The sequence below is a fragment of the Lithobates pipiens genome, unplaced genomic scaffold, assembly GCF_037356315.1.
Source record: "Lithobates pipiens isolate NorthernLeopardFrog02 unplaced genomic scaffold, aLitPip1_a1.2 Scaffold_27, whole genome shotgun sequence".
NCBI classification, from domain to species: Eukaryota; Metazoa; Chordata; class Amphibia; order Anura; family Ranidae; genus Lithobates; species Lithobates pipiens.
The window spans coordinates 108,337,561-108,358,995 of NW_027507788.1; the positions used below are offsets into that span (position 1 = coordinate 108,337,561).

Here is a 21,435-nt window from a genome sequence, read left to right on the forward strand (position 1 = left end):
CACTTGTTCCCTGGAATTGCTCTTAAAAAAAGAACAAATCACACACTCGCACAAATATGTCATATATATCACACATATAAAAATAAAAAATGAAATATTGAATTCTGCACAACATATAGAATGTGTATGATGAAAGATTCAATTTATAGCCCTTGCATTTTGCTAAGTGCGTGAATTAAAGATATGATATTTTTTGGCACTGAAGTTAACGGTAGTGTTATGTTGAGTGCTGATTGCATGCACAGTAGTGCACTGACATTACAGAAGACTAAGATCCCTGACCCCAGTGCCAAAACACATCCCTCATTCACAGTATACCACCCTGCTTTAAAGTCCAAGCCAGGACACCAAATGTTATGACATCTCAGATGCCTTTTTTCCACTAACAACATGCTAAAGCTGCTAGAGAACAGAATGAGTGAATTGTTGGGAAATATGGAACCTTAACTTTACATAAAATCATCAAAAGTACAATATTTTTCAGAACTGTGGAATAATTTCCTGATTTTATCCCTTAAAATGCATGTTTAAGTTTTAGTTTCTAATTTAAAATGGTGAAATGCAAGTAACAATATTCAAGGTAATGCAAAAATGTATTAAACTGGATCTTGTACCATAATATTTATCCATAAGTACAAAAATGTGCTTAAAATTGAGCTTCAGGCAATCGGCTAAATACACAACTGAAAAACAAATGTTTTACTTGCTGAAGTATTTGCATTTCTGCCAGACAGCAAAGCAAGACTAGTGACCTAATGTTTTTTCTTCTCCAATTAACCACTTCAATACCAGACACCTTCCTGCCCAGACCAATTTTGAGCTTTCAGCGCTTTTGCACTTTGAATGACAATTGCGCGGTCATGCTACACTGTACCCAAATTACATTTTTTATATTTTTTTCCCCACAAATAGAGCTTTCTTTTGGTGGTAATTGATCACCTCTACAGTTTTTATTTTTTGCTAAACAAATAAAAAAGTTTACATTTTGAAACAAAAAAAAATTGAAAAAATTTTTTATTTTTTTTTCAGTTGCAAAACTTTGTAAAAAAGTACGTTTTTCTCCTTCACTGATGGGCACTGATAGGGCTGCACTGACGGGCACTGATAAGGCAGAAATGATGGACACTGATGAGGTGGTACTGATAGGTGGCACTGATGGGTGACACGGATGGACACTGATATGTGGCACTGATAGGTGGCACTGATGGGCGGCATAGATGGGCACTGATAGGCGGCATTCTATTGTATTATATTTTACTAATGGATGCCAATCAGTGCCAAACAATAATGCATGCCAATCAGTGATGCCCATTGATAGCAAGTCAGTAGGTACAGCCCATGCATTTTGGAGGTTTACAAATTTGACTTCAGGGCTAAGAAACAGAACAACATGAAACAATATCAACAGATTAATATAGAAGTAGCCAAATGCATAGTTTATTGATTCAATGTACCTTGTGATTGGACAGGGAAGGAGTAGCAGTGGACTGCTCAGGTCATCTCTCTGTGCCCATCTTCTGTCAGTATGTTCCATGTCAGCAAATATACACTACAGCTCACTTGATTGGCTCCAAGTGCTGCCACTTCCTCTCCCAGTTTGAGTACTGATGTACATGAGATTAAAGGAGGCTGAAGTAAAGTAACATTTGGGTATATATACTAGTTGTAGTTAACCACTTCAGGTCCCACTCATAGTCAAATGAGCCATCTGGGGGGCACGTGTGCACCCCCACTGCGTCACTCGGGAGCCAATGCGTGTGCCTGTCAGCCATGATGTCCACTGGGCACCCACGATTTCCCAGTAACAGAGCCGGGACACGGATCTGTGTGTGTAAACACACAGATCCGTGTCCTGTCAGGGGAGAGGAGGCCGATCATGTTTTCCGTGTACAGAGGAACACCGATCAGTCTCCTCACCTTGTGAGTCCCCTCCTCCTACAGTTAGAATCACTCCCTAGGTAACACATTAATCCCTTGATCACCCTCTAGTGACATTTGCCAGTGACATTTATACAGTAATCAATGCATTTTTATACCACTGTTCACTGTATAATTGTCAGTGGTCCCAAAATGGTGTCAAAATTGTCCGATATGTCACAGTCACAATAAAAATCACAGATCGCCGTCATTACTATTAAAAAAATAAAATAATAAAAATGCCATAAAACTATCCCCAATATTGTAGACACTATAACTTTTGCGCAAACCAATCAATAAACGCATATTGCGATTTTTTTTTTTTTTACCAAAAATATATAGAAGAATACATCTCGGCATAAATTTAGGAAAAAATTGTTTTTTTTAAGAAAAAATGGGAAATTATTATAGCAAAAAGTAAAATATTGTGTTTTTCTTTTGTTTATAGCGCAAAAAAAAAAAAATGCAGAGATGATCAAATACCACCAAAAGAAAGCTCTATTTGTGGGTAAAAAAAACACTTTTACTAATTTATTTGGGTATAGCGTTGCATGACCACACAATTGTCATTCAATGTGCAACAGCGCTGAAAACTGAAAGTTTAAAATTCACAAGTAATTTGGATTAGCTCCCCAACAGTGAAAACACCTGCAATGTGTTGCTGCAAGGCAGATTAGGCGACATTTCATATTGATATCCTCCAGTTAAAAAGGGGGAAGATCCTTGAATGTTTGTGAGAAATATTACTCAAATCAGCATACTTTCATATATTTTTACACAAAGTTAAAGTACATCTAAACCCAAAACATGTTTCTTTTCTCTTTGGATATAGAGGGGAATAGATAAAACCCTGTCAGTTTTTTTTGCCTCCTGTTTCCTTTTGAGCAGATCTCACTTTAATTAGTTACATAGTTACATAGTAGGCGAGGTTGAACAAAAACACAAGTCCATCAAGTCCAACCTATGTGGTGAACAGTGAACAATCATTGATCATCATGACGTGTGGGTGACCCCGCCCCCCTCTGATGTAACGGAAACCTGTGTTACATCAGAGGGGGCGGGTCATCCACACATCATTGGGGAAGCCAGGCTTTCCCACTTGCGTCAGAGGGGGGCTGGGTCAGGTGACGGGGTGGCCCCGCCCTCCTCATATAAGAAATGTCAGGCTGCCGGGATCCCCGCAGTGTCTCCGCCAGTGGAGACAGAGGATAGATGGATACACTGTGCTGGAAGGAGAGATCACCCGTCGCTGGATCAGATCAGCCATTGCTGGACCCCCGAGAGAGGATCATCCATCGCTGGATAGCAAGAGTGAATTACCACCGCTGGAGTCTTTTTAAAAAAAATTTTATTTTTAATAAAGGACTTTTTGAACGGTGTGTGTGTCTTTTTTAACATTCTTTTACACTTTCTTTGTAAAATGGTAGGGGTACTTTTGGACCACCCTACCATATCAAACAGCGGGGGGCCGGGATCTGGGGGTCCCCTTGTTAAAGGGGACTTCCAGATTCTGATAAGCCCCCCTGCCCGCAGACCCCCACAACCACCGACCAGGACTGTGGGGATGAGGCCCTTGTCCTCATCAACATGGGGACATGGTGCTTGGAGGGGTCAGAGACCCCCAAAGCATCCTCCCAATGTTGAGGGCATGTGGCCTGGTACGGTTTAGGAGGGGGGGCGCTCTCTTGTCCCCCCCTCTTTTCCTGTGGCCTGCCAGGTTGCGTGCTCGGATAAAGGGTCTGGTATGGATTTTTAGGGGGAACTCTTTTTAATTTGGCGTGGAGTTCCCCTTAAAATCCATACCAGACCTGAAGTGTCTGGTATGGATATTTAGGGGGAACCCCACGTAATTTTTTTTAAAAATTTGACTCTAAGGGTTCCCCTTAATATCAATACCAGACCTGAAGGGACTGGTAATTGATTGGGAGGGGGTGTTCGGCTCATCCTTAGTGCTGATCTAATCGTTTTTTGAAATTATCGATGCTCCCCGCTGAAACCACCGCCTGTAGAAGAGAATTCCACATCCTAACCGCTCTTACAGTAAAGAACCCTCTACGCAGTTTAAGGTTAAACCTCTTTTCTTCAAATTTTAGTGAATGGCTGAGTGCCTTATTAAATTCCCTTTCACTGAAAAGTTTTATCCCCATTGTGGGGTCACCAGTATGGTAATTGTACATTGAAATCATATCCCCTCTAAAGCGTCTCCTCTCCGGGGAGAACAAGTTCAGTACTTGTAACCTTTCCTCATAACTAAGGTCCTCCAGTCCCTTTATTTGTTTTGTTGCCCTTCTCTGGACTCTCTCCAGTTCCAGCACATCCTTCCCGAGGACAGGTGTCCAGAATTGAACAGAATACTCCAGGTGTGGGCGAACCAGAGTCTTGGAAAGTGGGAGATTTATTGTTTTATCCCTGGAGTTAATCCCTACAGGCCTTCCTTTATCTAGATGGCAGCTCACCTCCTCATTGGAGGTTAATAGATTGGTTTAGCAAGAACGATTCTTCATAAATCCATACTGATTACTACTAATTATACCATTGTCATTACTAAAATCTTGTATAAAGTCCCTTATCATCCCCTCCAAGAGCTTACATACAATTGATGTTAGGCTAACTGGTCTGTAATTCCCTGGGATGTATCTTGGTCCTTTTTTAAATATTGGTGCTACATTGGCCTTTCTCCAATCAGCTGGTACCCTTCCAGTCAGTAGACTGTTTGTAAAAATTAGGAACAATGGTCTGGCAATTACTTGACTGAGCTCCGTAAGGACCCTCTGGTGCAAGCCAACTGGTCCAGGTGACTTATTAATGTTAAGTTTTTCAAGTCTAATTCTAATTCTGTCCTCTGTTGACCATGAGGGTGCCTCATGTGACATGTCATGAGGATAAACATTGCAGTTTTGGTTACTGAAGCCCCCCGATTCCCTTGTGAAGACTGAGGAGAAGAATAAATTCAATACCTTCACCATCTCTCCATCTTTAGTAACCGGATTCCCTTCAGCATTCTTTATGGGACAAATATGATCTGACTTCCCTTTCTTACTATTCATTTCTTGGGATTTCTTTTACTTTCCTTTGCTATGTGCCATTTGTGTTCTATCTTAGCAGTCCTGTTTGCACCCTTACATTTCTTGTTGCATTCTTTGTAAAGTTGGAATGCTGATGATGAACCCTCAGCCTTGTATTTTTTGAAGGCCTTCTCCTTTGCTTTTATATGCATTTTTACATTGAAGTTAAGCCACCCAGGACTTTTATTAGCTCTTTTAAATTTATTTCCCATTAGGATTCACTGGGTAATGCCCTTATTTAATATGCTCTTAAAACATACCCATTTTCCTCTGTGTTCTTTGTTCCTAAGATTTTATCCCAATTATTATCTTCTAGCAAGGATCATAGTTTAGGGAAGTTGGCTCTTTTGAAATTCAGTGTCTTTGTATTCCCCTTATGTTTTTTATTTGTGTGGCTTATACTAAAGCTAATTGACCTGTGATCGCTGTTTCCTAAATTGCCCATATTTCCACATCCATGATCAGGTCTGTATTGTTGGTAATCAGTAGGTCAATTAACACTTGTAGATACACTTAAAGTGTTACTAAACCCACAATGTTACAATAAGTCTGTATATGCAGTAAAGCATGCTTGTTATACTCATTGTGGAACCTAATACTCTGCATTGTGTAAACTGGCTTTTTGATCCTGTCTTCTCTGATCCTCCCCTTCTTCCACAGTGCCCAGACCATTTCCTGATAGAACCGAGCCTTAAAGGGCAAGCTGCACATGATCAGTTTGGTGTGTATTGCTATAGAGTTTTTCTTTATCTTGGAAGGGTGCATGTGTCCAGCACAGTTCTGTGTACTGTGGGAGATAGTAGTAAATGCAGGGTCCTGAGTTTAGTAACACTTTAACTCAGTTACCACTGCATAAGAAGTCACTATTAAAAAATTATCGTTATGTTATAATCTATATCAAAGTAATACATAAATGGCATATGTACATAATGACATGACTTGATTTGTTGATTTACTATACCGTTCTTTACAGACCCCATAGAACCATTCACATTAAATCCTATTCCTTTGTGGAGCTTTCAGTCTAGGGACTTTTTCACATTTATCTAGGACCATTATGGACAGCTGATTAATGTTTTTGAATAGTGAGAGGAAATTATTTAAACCTCATTAAAAAACATGTTAAAATACAAACACAGAGAGAATATAGAAACGCCATGCAGATAATGTCAGATAGATATTTAAACCCAGAGTTGGAAGAGGCCAACTAGCATATTGCACAGCTAACATATATTTGTGTAATGCATATCAAGGTCAAGGGGTAGCTTTAGACATCAATGTCAGCTATTTATTAAAACCCTGTTAATGTTACTACAGCCAAGCAGATGTTCTCCTTCTGCTGAGGCTCTGTCACCATTGATTAAGACCCGATCTCCATTTTCCAAGTGTTCATTTTACTTTTCAGTGCTCGTTTGGCTTGTCCAGCAGATTTCAGTACTAATTAGCCAAGGTACAGAAAGTAACTGGGGAAAATGCATACTTGCAATACTAGAGGTTCCTTTTAACCATCGTTACCAAGCGGAACTATGCAACTAGATGCTTTCAACATACTGACTAGTGATGTTTAAAATAAACAAACTCAAGTAATGAAGGACACCAGAGCTCTCTATAGCTACTGGCATACATATGTCCTCACTGTTGGCATTTAGTAGGGTATTATTTGGCTTTTTAAATCTAATCCTCAGGAAAACAGTTAAATATGCAATTGAAAGTTTGTAAATTGTCAAATATCAAAAGGGTTGTCCTTTTGTTCAGCCATTTTTATGATTCATATAGTAGAAAGAGTATGGCAGCACTGTTACTGCATTAAGTCTAATTGCTGTTGAGGATAACAGGAAGCCAGTACTAAGACAATTTCAAGTACCTATGCTACTCATATATAGAAATACATTTTAAGCAACCCTGTCATTCAAAAAAAAAAAAAATTATAACCAGCACTAAATATATTTTCCTAAATTGTAACTCATTGTTAAAACATTCACAGAGGTTGTCATATTATGATATTAAAGAATGTTTATGAAATTGAGGTTCCCATAGCTGGGAATGTTGGCTGTCTGAGTTTTAAGGTGTATATGAAGACAAACCTTTTTTAACCCCTTTGGATAGAGTAAAGAAGCCTTGTCAATTTTTCATTGCTATCTCTCCACTGGGGAGATTCAGCTTCTTTCTTTGTCCTGGTGACAAATGTCACTGAAAATGAAAGTCACAGGAAATCTAGCTTGATGTACCATGGCGAGGTACAGAGGAGGTACATCTATTTACTGGCCAAAACAGGTAATAAGAGCTGAAGAACTTCAGAAATCAGGTAGAACTCTGCTTTAAGGCAAAAAACATATTTCTTATTTTATTTTAGATATAGTAAGTTAGTACTTCAGTGAAAGGAATCAGGAGGGCAACAATTAGAATTTGCAGGCACACAAGCATGAAATCCACTCTCACAGTGACACTGACAGCAGTGTGCAGCAGCACAGATGATGATGCCACCTCACTGACACGACAAGTCCCCTCCTGAGTCACAGTGACAGTCTCTCTCCATGCCAGGTGGTTCCTTCAGTCCATTCAGTCCAAACAGCACTGGCAGTCCCGCTCCCAGCTTGCCTTGCTCCTGTCCAGCAGCCCCTCACACAAGGCTTGGGCTGCTCCCCTACCTTGCACCATGACATCACACAACACGCTCAGGCACTGCATCCCCCAGACCCACCCATCACCGGCTCTGCCTGAACATGCTGTAGCAGACTGGAAACCTTTTCCTGTTACTGGCATTTACTGAAGCAGAGAGGCAGGCTGTTGACTTAACAATCTCCAACTCAGCAAGCCAGAAGAAGCTTTGTATTCATTCATAGAATACAAGGCTTCCTGTGATTGGCTGAGCAGCACTTACCCCCACTTAATTTTGTTCCGGGAGTGGGACAGGAAGTACCTGTCTCAATGCCAGAACACAACATTGTATATTGTATGCAGCAGAGCCTACATACAATGTAGTAAAAGTATCCCTGCGCTATCAACAAGAACATAGGCTATCCCTAAATTTAGGTTGCAGCAGGCCACCTGTAGGGGTATAACCCTACCCCCTAAATAGTAACTGTATAAAAATCAAATAAATAATGTTGCGCTACCTCATAAGATCAAATTATACTACAATCTCTTTTACTAAAAAAAAAAAAAAAAGTTGTGCTACCAAAGATGTAATTTCTGCCTATTAAGTAGGTAAAATATACCTTAAATTAAACAGTTATATATTATACAGTATATCAAAATAGTTCCAACTATATAAAGTGCCTTAAGCAAATGCAATCGTGAATGATCAAATAAATGAATATAAAGTGTCCAGTGCTTAAATTAAATAGCAGCAATAAATATCAAAGTGTCTTGTGCATCCAAAACATCTATAAAAGTAATTCAATCAAAGGTCTGTGTACATTCCAAACGTGGCACACACCGTGCAAAATCAACAAAAAGAAACAACCAATAAAGAAAATAGCTCAAAAAATTTAAGTCTATGTTGTGAACTTGGGGTGAATAAAGTGACCAGTGATTGATTCAGTGCTTCTCCAAAAGGGTTGCCAGAAAACGTGTCTAATCCTTATTCTGAGTGTTTCCACAGCACATCAGGTGAAATGGCCCCTTACCTTACTGCTGTAAGGTAAACAGCAGAACAGCCCAAAAAAAAAAATTCAGGGATTGTATCCCCCTTTCCTAGCAGGTAAGTGCTGGCCCCCACGGTTGGTATTTTCCACACAGATCTTATTGCTCAATATTATTCCATAGTTGTTTCATAGGAAAGGGAGAAGTATGCTCCAATAGTGAAGTATGTAATAAAATGTATTTGTATAAATACATTAGACAGGTACTCACACAGCGGAAGAAAATAACAGCTTTCAAGACACAAACAAACGAGCGTTCCACTCGCAATACGAACGTCACTTCCGGTATCCAAATTCCGACGCGTATCGTCGCCGATCATGTGACTTCCTCAGGGAATGAGATACATGTTCACGGAGGTGTCTTTTATACTAATATATGTAGCGGCCATTATCCCGGAGTCTCTCATAGACTCCAATTACCGCGGCCATTTAAATTTTAAAAAATAAAAAATAATTTTACCTGTTTTTTAAAAATAATTTTTATTATGTTTTATATGTGTATTATTTAGATATATAAATCGGAATTTTTTAACAGTGGATTAAATAGTTAATACGGGATAGCAAGGTAATAAATATATGAGTTACCCTGGGTAAATAAACGATATCTAGACACACGGAAAATGGCCGCGGGTGTAGCTCATTAGTATAATAAATCGCCTATATGAGTCATAAATAAAGAGATCCCTATGGGGAAATAGTTGACGATTGGTCATATAGAAAATGGCCGCGGGTGTACCTGAATAACCAAAAAATGGTCGCAGGTGGAGCTCGATCTACTAGAAAATGACCGCGGGTGTACTTGAGTAATTGCAAAATGGCCGCGGGTGGAGCCTGATCCACTAGAAAATGGCCGCGGTAATAGGAGTCTATGAGAGACTCCGGGATAATGGCCGCTACATATATTAGTATAAAAGACACTTCTGTGAACATGTATCTCATTCCCTGAGGAAGTCACGTGATCGGTGACGATATGCGTCGGAATTTGGATACCGGAAGTGACGTTCGTATTGCGAGTGGAACGCTCATTTGTTTGTGTCTTGAAAGCTGTTATTTTCTTCCGCTGTGTGAGTACCTGTCTAATGTATTTATACAAATAAATTTTATTACATACTTCACTATTGGAGCATACTTCTCCCTTTCCTATGAAACAACTATGGAATAATATTGAGCAATAAGATCTGTGTGGAAAATACCAACCGTGGGGGCCAGCACTTACCTGCTAGGAAAGGGGGATACAATCCCTGAATTTTTTTATTGGGCTGTTCTGCTGTTTACCTTACAGCAGTAAGGTAAGGGGCCATTTCACCTGATGTGCTGTGGAAACACTCAGAATAAGGATTAGACACGTTTTCTGGCAACCCTTTTGGAGAAGCACTGAATCAATCACTGGTCACTTTATTCACCCCAAGTTCACAACATAGACTTAAATTTTTTGAGCTATTTTCTTTATTGGTTGTTTCTTTTTGTTGATTTTGCACGGTGTGTGCCACGTTTGGAATGTACACAGACCTTTGATTGAATTACTTTTATAGATGTTTTGGATGCACAAGACACTTTGATATTTATTGCTGCTATTTAATTTAAACACTGGACACTTTATATTCATTTATTTGATCATTCACGATTGCATTTGTTTAAGGCACTTTATATAGTTGGAACTATTTTGATATACTGTATAATATATAACAGTTTAATTTAAGGTATATTTTACCTACTTAATAGGCAGAAATTACATCTTTGGTAGCACAACTTTTTTTTTTTTTTTTTTTTTAGTATAAGAGATTGTAGTATAATTTGATCTTATGAGGTAGCGCAACACCATTTATTTGATTTTTATACAGAGCCTACATACAGTTTATACAGCACACAGAGTGGGTACATCTGATAATAGGTAATAGTTCGTTTGGACCAGCCTGGTCCAAACAAATTATTTAACCACTTCCCACCCGGCCAATGCATATATACGGCCGGGTGGGAGACGTCTACTCCTGATAGGACGTTCAGGAACGTCCTTCAGAAGTAGCGGGATCGCGCGCGCGTGCCCGTGCAGCGGCGCGATCCCGATGTGCTCGTGTCACCCGGACACGGCACATCTCAGATCGGCAGGAGGGCTCTGTGATTGGCTCTCCTGATCACATGACGGCCGTGTCCAATCACGGCCGTCATGTGATGTAAACAAACAGCCGGTTGCTAGGCAATCGGCTCTCCTCTCCTCACATGGAAGTGGAGAGGAGAGGAGAGGAGAGCAGAACGCTGCAGCCGGCTGATGATCAGTGAGTATGAGCTGTTTTTTACAGCTTTTTACTCACTGATCATCAGTCTAGTGTCAACACGCAACACACCACACAGTACAAACACAGTCCCCACATATGTCCCCAAATTACACATCTCCCCAAAACATACATGTCCCCAAATAATAAAAACACATGTCCCCAATAATAAAAACATGTCCCCCACATATGTCCCACTAAAATCACATGTCCCAATGATTATCTGCACACATATGTACGTGATCACCTGCACACATATGTACATGATCATTTGCGTACATATGTCCCTGATCACACAAACCAATTATTATACACTTAACAGAATTTTTTTTACCAAAAACATGTAGCAGAATACATTTTGGCTTAAATTTATGACAAAATTTGATTTTATTGGATTTCTTTTCAAATAGAAAAAAGAAAATATTGTTTTTTTTCCAAATTTCCGCTTTTTTTGCGCTTATATCGCAAAAAATAAAAAACGGAGTTGTGAATAAATAACACCAAAATAAAGCTCTATTTGTGCGAACAAAATGATAACCATTTCATTTGCGTACAGTGTAGCATGACCGCGCAATTGTCATTGAAAGCGCTAGAGTGATGAAAGCTGAAAATTGGGCTGGGAAGGAAGGGGGTGAAAGTGCCCTGTATTGTAGTGGTTAAACTTCACTAAAAGCTGGAGATCAGCTTTAACAGAAATGCACACTACTCACAGCATCTGAAGTTGCAGTTCTGACCTTTAACCACTTGACCACTGGGTACTTAAACACCCTTAATAACCAGACCAAATTTCAGCTTTTGTTGCTCTCAGATTTTGAATGACAATTACTCAGTCATGCAACACTGTACCCATATGAAATGTTGTCCTTTTTTTCACACAAATAGAGCTTTCTTTTGGTGGTATTTAATCACCTCTCGGTTTTTTATTTTTTGTGCTATAAAAGAAAAAAGACCGAAAATTCTGTAAAAAAATGAATTTTTCTTCGTTTCTGTTATAAAATTTAGCAGATTAGTATTTTTTCTTCATACATTTTGGCCAAAATTTATACCACTACATATCATTTGGAAAAAATAAGTACAAATTGGTGGATATTATTTGGTCTTTGTGAAAGTTATAGAGTCCACAGGCTATGGTGCCAATATCTGAAAATTGATCACACCTGAAGTACTGATGGCCTATTTCAATTCTTTCCAACATTCCATAAAATTACAAATACCCCCCAAATGACCCCTTTTTGGAAAGAAGACATTCCAAGGTATTAAGTAAGAGGCATGATGAGTTTTTTGAAGTTGTAATTTTTTCCCACAATTCTTTGCAAAATCAAGATTTTTTTCCCCCCACAAAATTGTAATATTATCAGTTTATTTCTCACACACAGCATATGCATACCACAAATTACACCCCAAAACACATTCTGCTATTACTCCCAAGTACGGCGATACCACATGTGTGAGATTTTTACACAGGGTGGCCACATACAGAGGCCCAATATGCAGGGAGCACCATCAGGCGTTCTGGAGCACCCAGGACAATTCTGACATTTCTCTCCTACATGTAAAAATCATAATTTATTTGCTAGAAAATTACATAGAACCCCAAAACATTATATAATTTTTTTAGCAAAGACCCTAGAGAATACAATGGTGGTCGTTGCAAATTTTTATCTCACACGGTATTTGCGCAGCAATTTTTCAAACGCGTTTTTTTTGGGGAAAAAAAATGTTTTGTTCTTAAAAAAAACAGTAAAGTTAGCCCAACTTTTGCATAAAGTGAAAGATGAAGTTATGCTGAGTAAATAGATACCTAACATGTCACTCTACAAAATTGCACATGCACGTGGAATGGCGCCAAACGTCGCTACTTAAAAATCCCCATAGGCAACGCTTACATTTTTTTTTACTGGTTACATGTTTTGAGTTACAGAGGGGGTCTAGGGCTGGAATTATTGCTCTCGCTCTAACGTTCACGGTGATACCTCACATGTGTGGTTTGAACACCGTTTTCATATGTGGGCGGGGCTTACGTATGCGTTCGCTTCTGCATGCGAGCACATGGGGACAGGGGCGCGTTAAATTATTATTATTTTTTTTTATTGTTCATTTTACTTTATTTATTTTAGTTTGACATTTTTTTCCCCCAAAAATACATTTTTGATCACTTGTATTCCTATTACAAGGAATGTAAACATCCCTTGTAATAGGAATATGGGATGACAGGTCCTCTTTACAGTGAGATATGGGGGTCAATAAGACCCCACATCTCACCTTTAGGCTGGGAAGCCTGAAATAAAAAAAAAAAAAAAAGATTCTGGCTTTGATCGTATTGGCGAGTTGGTAGAAGCACCGGAGGGCAGCGAGGAGGGGGGCGTCTATGGCTGGGTATTGCAGGGTATCACCGAGTATGGCTGGGTATCTCCGAGTATGGCTGGGTATCTCCGTGTATGGCTGGGTATTGCAGGGTATCTCCAAGTATGGCTGGGTATGACAATCTATGGCAGGGTATTGCAGAGTATTGGCAGGGTATTGCAGAGTATTGGTGGGTATTGGCTGGTATTGCAGAGTATTGGCGGGTATTGCAGAGTATTGGCTAGTATTGCAGAGTATTGGCAGGTATTGCAGTGTATTGGCTAGTATTGCAGAGTATTGGCTAGTATTGCAGAGTATTGGCGGGTATTGCAGAGTATTGGCCGGTATTGCAGAGTATTGGTGGGTATTGGAGAGTATTGGCGGGTATTGGAGAGTATTGGCGGGTATTGGAGAGTATTGGCGGGGTATTGCAGAGTATTGGCGGGTATTGCAGAGTATTGGCTAGTATTGCAGTGTATTGGCTAGCATTGCAGAGTATTGGCTAGTATTGCAGCGTATTGGCGGGTATTGCAGATTATTGGCTGGTATTGTCGAGTATTGGCTGGTATTGCAGAGTATTGCAGAATATTGGCTGGTATTGCAGAGTATTATCTGGCATTGCAGAGTATTAGCTGGTATTGCAGAGTATTGCCAGGGTATGGAGGGGTTAAATTCGGTGAGCAGCGATGTGGGCACTGCAGATGCACTCCACAGTGCTGCTGACACCGATCTCTTCCCCCTCCGCTGTACCGATCAGTACAGAAAGCGGGAGGGAGGAACTGGCGTCATAACATGACGCCGGTTTGTTTACAAGTGATCACTCCGTCATTTGACGGAGCGATCACGTGGTAAACGGCCGTGATGCTCTCGTGTGCGCACCCCAGGGGGTGCACGAGAGCAGAATTCTGGGAGGCCGTTAATTAACGGCCTCTCAGAGTTAAACAACCACCCTGAAGCCGTTAATCGGCTATGGGCAGTTGTTAAGTGGTTAAAAAAAAAAAGTCTGTATCAGTCACTGCCATGTCTAGACAAGATTTTTATAGTATTTAAACTATGGTAGCTCTTCACAGAGGCAAAGTTTTTAAAAAAAATTCTGTGTAGAGCATTCACAGATTCGTTTTAACATTTTTTAAATATGGTTTTAATAAAAAAAGGACTGTCCACTTTCATACATTTTCTGTAATTCTAATGCCCCGTACACACAAGTGGAATGTTCGACAGAAAAAGTCAGACGGAAGCTTTGCATCGTATATTCCGATCATGTGTATGCCTCATTGGACTTTTTTTTTCGAAAATTCTGACGGACCTAGAAATAGAACATGTTCTAAATATTTCCGACGGAACCAATTCCTATCGGGAAAACCGCTCGTCTGTATGCTGTTCTGAAAGACCAAAAATGATGCACGCTCTGAAGCAAGTTTGAGACGGAAGCTATTGGCTAATGGCTATTGAACTTCCTTTTTCTAGTCCCATCGTACGTTCTGTACGTCACCGCGTTCTTGGCGGTCGGACTTTGGTGTAATCGTGTATATGCAAGACAGTCTCAGCGGAATTCCATCGGAAAAGCCTTCAGAGTTTATTCCGATGGGAAAACCGGTCGTGTGTAGAGGGCATTAGTGTACAGAAGTTACATTCAGAGTAAAAAATAAAACAATCAGTTTGGCACCAAACATCCCTATATTACCAGGACCAAAATGTTGCTCAATAATTTGTTGCTTGTTGGATTGTGAACCCTTGTCACCTGGGAATATAGATATACTGTAATTAAAATAATTGGCATTTAGGAAGTGTCTGCTGGAGCAAAATAAAACACTGTAACACAGCACAATCCTCACTTCCTTTGTGCTAATTCTGTTAAAGCCCTCTTCAGGGACCCCAAAAAATAGCTGCAAGAGGGTGTCACAGATCTAACTCCACCCAATCAAAGGGTTTGGTGTAGGCATGCTGTAGGTGTGCTGGAATGTTTAATTTTCTTTGGCGGCACAGCTATACTGGGGCCATCTATAATTCAATATGGCAAGGTTTCAAAATCCTCAAACCATCATATAATTTAGCAGAATGAAATTACTATTTGTTGGATACTACTCTGAATGTATAACAAAAATAGAAAGTAATCCTACGAGCCACCACTGTCTAGATGCTTAAAGTGGTTTAAATAACCAAGAGACTAATGGTATTAAGCCTGTCACATATATCATTAAACATAAATAAAGTATCTAAGGCTGCTAGCATTAAACACATCACATATAAATCGTGCAAAGATAAATACATTAATTGAATATGCTGTGCTAAAAATTATATATAAAAATTTATCAATTAATAAAATGAATAAATGGATATGATATACTAACAAAACCAATTTAAAGTGCCTCGTACATAACTGTGTTTAAAACCATAAACGTAAACAAATAATATATAGAAAAAGTGCTCCTGTGCAATTATAGCATCCAAAATACGTTGTAAATTATGAAAATAAACAACACTGCAGAGGATATGTAGTTCAGATCATAAGACAAAGTGCTCATGTGCATATAAATCACATCCAACTGCATCTCTAGTAATGTGATAAAAGTTTGTGTAATTCAGGAACAATAAAAAGTGTGATCCAAAACGTGCTGGGGTGTCTTCACTCAGGTGCCCCCTTAGGTAGTAAACGCTCGCCTTGGAGCGTGCGACTTTGCAATTAAGCTAAGTCAAAGCATGCATGTGAACCAATTCTGAGCTCTTTATGATGTCAGGCTCCTGGGTTCCTCAGCATAGATATCCGGGATATGTGAAAGGAAAAACCCAATAGTGCAATGACTTTTTAAACAATTTATTTCACTAAAGAAAAGATCCCCATCTGGGGTACTCACATTTATCAGGTGCGTCAGTGCACCATTCTATGATGAACATGTAACAGATTATGCCAAATATTTCCCCCTAAAGTAAAATACGATATCCCTGTATCGACACTAGTTGGGGAGGGGTCAGGAAATCACGACAAGACATCTTCTAAGCTAAGGAGGATGCTCGTATCATCCCAATACCACCCTGGTTTAATCACTTTAAATTGGTTTGGTGTGTATATCATATCCATTTATTAGTTATATTCATTTGATTAATTTGACATCGTTTTAGTATACACTCAATTAACGTACTCTGAATATATGACAGTACTAATGTAAACATCAGTAAAGCATACAAGCGTATGCAAAAGATAGAACATTTTTTGTTTTCTGCATACATCTGTACACTATACTCGTGTTTCCAATAGCTCTACTGTATATCTAGAGTACAGCTGCGCCTAGCAATTTATGTCTATGGGAGGTTGTACACAGCATTTGGACTTTCCAGGTAGAGGTAAAAATCTGGAATGTTTGCCGAACAGCCTTGGGAAAAAACCCTTAGTGTAGCCACTCTTTTGAAAGATAATTCTATTACCATGGACTATGAATGCAATGTGAGAGTTTAAAATGTATGAAAGTTCATCTTGCTTTTCAATATAGGTCACTACCCCTGTCTGACAGATGTGTATTACTTAAACTATTCTGCAGACTGTGTATTACGTGACCATTTACAACAGGGCTTCTTTAAAAGTCTTTTGAAGACCCTGTTAATAAAAATGTATAGTGTATCTGTGTACCCTCTAACTTTGCTGTCTGTAAAATGTGGCTTAAGCTGACTATTGGATTCAAATCTGGCCATTTCTGTTACTGACTTGCCAATACTGGGAAAAATTAAGGTGGCATGTGTGGTGATGACAAAGGTCTGACAAACTCCAAACTGTGTAGAGGGAATGAATAATTAGTACTGATCAATGTGCCAACCTAATTTTCCTCAAAATTTACAAGTTGGTATTAAAAAATGCTCACATTTATGTCTCATGTCTGCGCTTAACCAGCATGCTTACATCAGCCCAAGATACATTTGACATACCACAAGCCAGCTAAAAAAGAATGTAGAGATGTCATAACCTTCTACTAGAAGGATCTTCAAAAGATTTCTAAAAAGGATCTGTTGTATATGGACAAGTCAAAAGTCTGTGTAAAAAAGCTGGGTGCACCAGAGAAACACACATCTGTGATGCTAGGGTTTTTTTCTATACCAACCTAAAGCTGAGCTCCAATCTCCATAATTCTTACAGTAAAGGTGCTGCTTTTCCAAATAGTGGCCACATTAATGTATAAGCCCTTGTACACATGGTCGGACATTCCGACGGAAAATGTCCAATCGGACCGCGTTTTCGGATAATCCAACCGTGTGTGGGCTCCATCGGACTGTTTCTGTCTGAATATCCGACCGACAAAGTTTTAGAACTGGGCTGTAAAATTTTCCGACAACATTTTTCGGACTTTGTCTGATCGTTTGTAGAGAATTCCGATCAGACAAAGTGCCACGCATGCTCAGATCAAATTCCTAGACCAAAGCTAGTGGCTACTAGCCTGAACGTAGTCCTGTTGTAATGAAATAACATCATCACGTTCTGAACGATCGGATTTTCCGACAACTTTGTCCGACCGTGTGTATGCAACACCAGTTTCGGACAAAATCCAATGGATTTGGTTGTCGGAATGTCCGACCGTGTGTACAAGGGCTAAGAAGATCCCAATCAGACAAGCACACCTAATTTACAAGGCCCAGATAGCTAAGAGGACACATTAGACCTCCCAAAGAGAAGAATGAGTCTGATCTACAACATATCATGTTTGCTATCTAATAAATCATATTTTCACTATGTTAAATAATATGTTGGTTGTTGTATAGTGAAACCTTGACATCTATGAACATATCTGTACCAAGGGTAGTTGGCATTAAAGCTGAAGTTTAGCTTTAAGAAATCCCTACAGCCTTAGTCACATCACTTATCTGTGAAGTATATTGTTTGTTGAACAGGCATCTGGATCTTGGAGAAATCCTATCCCCTGACTATTCAGTGCTGCAATAGTTAAAAGCTTTGGGTCTACAGGCAGAACAGTAGTAAATATGATCCAACAGTAAGGCCGTGTACACACGGGCAGACTGTTCGCCCAACTTAGTTTGTCAAACAATCCGACAAACAGTCCGCTCAAAATTTGCATGAGCGGACTTGACCACACACGATGAACGAACAGTCCGCTGAAAGCGTGCGCGATGACGTGAATGGCACGTACGACGGGACTAGAAAAATGACGTCCTATACACTGCAATGCAACCTTCGGCGTGTAAATCCTTTCTGAGCATGCGCGGAACTTAGTTTGACGAACAAGCCTACACACGAGCGGACTGTCCGCTCAAACCAAGTTTCAGCGGACTGTCTTACGGGAATTCCGAAAAACTTTGTTCGTCAGACTGTCCGCTGAAACTGTCCGCTGAAGCCCACACACGAGCGGACTGTCCGCTGAAACACTGTTCAGCGGACAAAGTTGGGCGAACAGTCCGCCCGTGTGTACGCGGCCTTACTCACCCCTCCTCCCTCCATTGGGAAAAGTATGGGGGGGGGGGGGGGTCTTATGAGGCACATGAAACTGTGGTCAAGATGTACTTATATAGAGTAGTGGGTAAGGGGAAGGTCAACAGACGGGGAGAAGATGGAAGGGCGGGTGTGGAAAAATCTAACAAAATAAGGAGTTAAATAAAGAGATAAGGTAGTAGAATAAGTTGGCAATGATAACCAAGTAGATGTCAATTTTAGTGTTGGTTTTTCTTTTCTTTCTTTTTCCCCTTTTCTCTATATATGTATGGTTTTCTCTTTTTAATGGAAAATATTAAACTGAATTAAGCTTATAAAGAAAAAAAAAAAAAAAAAAGAGATTGGGAAAAGAAAACAAAACTTTTGCCACAATGATGTTAAGTACACAGGATAAGATTCAGACAGTCAATCTGATTAGAATCCATAAATAACAAATCTTACTGAGTGGTAAAAAAAAAAAAAAAAAAAAAAAAGATGTACTTATATAAACTTTATGTCGTACCCTCCATGTAATTTTGCCTTTAAAACCAGTATAGCACAGTTGAATAGAGGCGCAAAATAATGTTTAAAGTAGTACACAATGCTATAACAGTTTCTAGTTCTATAAAACATAGGGATTTTTTTATTATTTATGCTCTTTTGTGTGTCTTTTTTCTATTAAATAAAATGTTGGTTATAATAGTATGTGTGCATATTGGATGCCTCTCATGAATATCTCCAATTAGAGGGATTCAGGCTAGTACTATGTTGTATAAAAGAAACCTACTATATCTGAACATGCAAAGAATAAAATGAAGTAATTGATGGATATATATATATCTTTGTTCGTTAACAGTGAAGTAACATTTTATTTCAATAGAAGCTAGAGGAAAATTCCTGGAATGCTTTTACCATTCCACCCCTGCACAATCCAAATATATGTGTCACCACTTCATAAAAACAAGCACGTTCATGTATACCCTTGTCTAATTAGAGTTAAAACACTTTTTTAACAATAGCTTGTTGATATAAATTATATGGATGTAGCACCCTCATCCTAGAATAGGGCTACAGGTAAATTTTACAGGTATGCTGGGTGATAGTCAGCCTGGCTAATTTGTAATGTTAATGGTCAAATGACTTCTGTCTTAATCCAATTCAGTTGTGGCTACTCCCTTTTGTCAATAGGTGGCACTGTTGCCACTGACATTAAAATTAGTATGATGAGGGGGCGTGGCCTGGAGTGCAATGGAGTAGGACGCCTGCAGTGAGTGCTCCGCTCGTCCATACTCCTGTTCTAACCATCCTGCACCATCCTTCTTCTACATACTACCTGGAGGACCCTGCCTTACCTCTTGCTCTTCCCCTGGAGCCATCTGCCCGTTTTGGAGGCCGCGCGGCGCCGCTCCGGTAAGCTGGATATTCCCGGGGGCAGCCTGTAGGACAGACCGCGGCTTCGGCCTAGTCGGCGGCCATCTTGCTCCACCCAGCGGCGGCTTTCTCTGCCCTCCGCGGCCCTCCGAGCCTCTCCGAATCTGCCCCGCAACACCCACGGCTACCGGATCGCTCTCGGCCGCGGGTGTGGTGCCTGTCACGCCGGTAGCAGCCGGTCGGATAGTCCGCGGCGCCGGCCTGGTCCCCGAGCCGGCGGCCATCTTGCTCCACCCGCGGCAGCCGTTACAGGCCTCTCTAACTGTTTTTATCCCTCCATCCGCCTCCCTGTGGCTGCCAAACCGCCCCTTGCCATCTGTGAAGTGCCCCTCTATCCTGCAATAGCTGGTTAGATAGCCTGCGGGGCCGGCCTGGGCCCTGGAGAAGTGGCCATATTGCTACACCCACCGCAGGCCCTTGCAGAGTACTCTGCGCCCACCTCCCCTTTCTGTGCCCGCTTCTCCTCTGCAGCAGCCACTGACCCTTGCAGGCACCAAGCCCCCATCTGCAAACCACGCCTGCAGCACTTGGCGATTGTTACGAGAGGGGAGATTGAGAAGCTGGCCTAATATATAGCGGCCATTTTGAAACACCCCGGACCATCCTGCACCATGTCCCCACCGAAAAGTCTAACGAGACCGCTGACAAGCTTGCCAGATACCGCCGCCATGAGGAGGATCACCGGGCCAAAGATGGAGCTAGTGCTCCCTCTGACGCAGACCACTCCACGTCGGCCACCACCCAAGTCCTGGACGCTATAGCCCTCTGTCAGAGCACGCTCACCTCCAAAATTGAGGAGGTCAAAATTGATGTGTCTCTCATCCGGCAAGACCTCTCTACCCTCCGGGATCATGTGGCGGAGACGGAGACCCGCATCAGTAGAGCTGAAGACATCATACACCCCCTGCAGCACACCACTGACGAGGTACGCCGTCAGCTGCAACAGCTTTGCGCGAAACAGGACGACATGGAAAACCGTCTCCGAAGATGTAATCTCCGCTTCATCGGCCTCCCTGAGACAGCTGAGGGCAATGATCCGGCGGGTTTCCTTGAAAGTCTTCTGACCTCCACCTTCGGAAGAGAGGCATTTTCGGTGATGTTCGCTGTGGAGAGAGCTCATCGAATTCCGGCCCGTCCCCCTCCCCAGGGGGCCCCACCGCGTACTCTGATTGCGAAATTTCTTAACTTCAGAGACCGTGACAAAATTCTCCGCCTGACTAGAGAGAGGGGCAATATCCCCCATACCAATACTCATGTGGCGGTATTCCCGGACTTTTCCAGCGAGGTGCAACGGCAGCGATCCAGGTTCCAGGATGTTAAGCGACGCCTTCGGGTCCTACACCTTAAATATGCAA

General features: G+C 40.8%; 1 protein-coding gene across 2 annotated transcripts in view; it reads left to right on the top strand.

Annotated features, from left to right (window-relative positions):
* Positions 1 to 21,435, top strand: part of LOC143934063 (serine/threonine-protein kinase SBK2-like) — a 106,095-nt gene that overhangs the window by 18,647 nt on the left and 66,013 nt on the right. Inside the window, exon 2 of one of the 2 annotated variants that reach the window (XM_077457358.1) lies at positions 5,643 to 5,703. The exons of the other annotated variant lie outside the window; for it this stretch is intronic. Within the exon in view, the coding sequence (XP_077313484.1) occupies positions 5,692 to 5,703 (12 nt within the window). The 5' untranslated portion in view covers positions 5,643 to 5,691. The remainder of the gene's footprint in view (positions 1 to 5,642; positions 5,704 to 21,435) is intronic. 2 annotated transcript variants of the gene reach the window in all.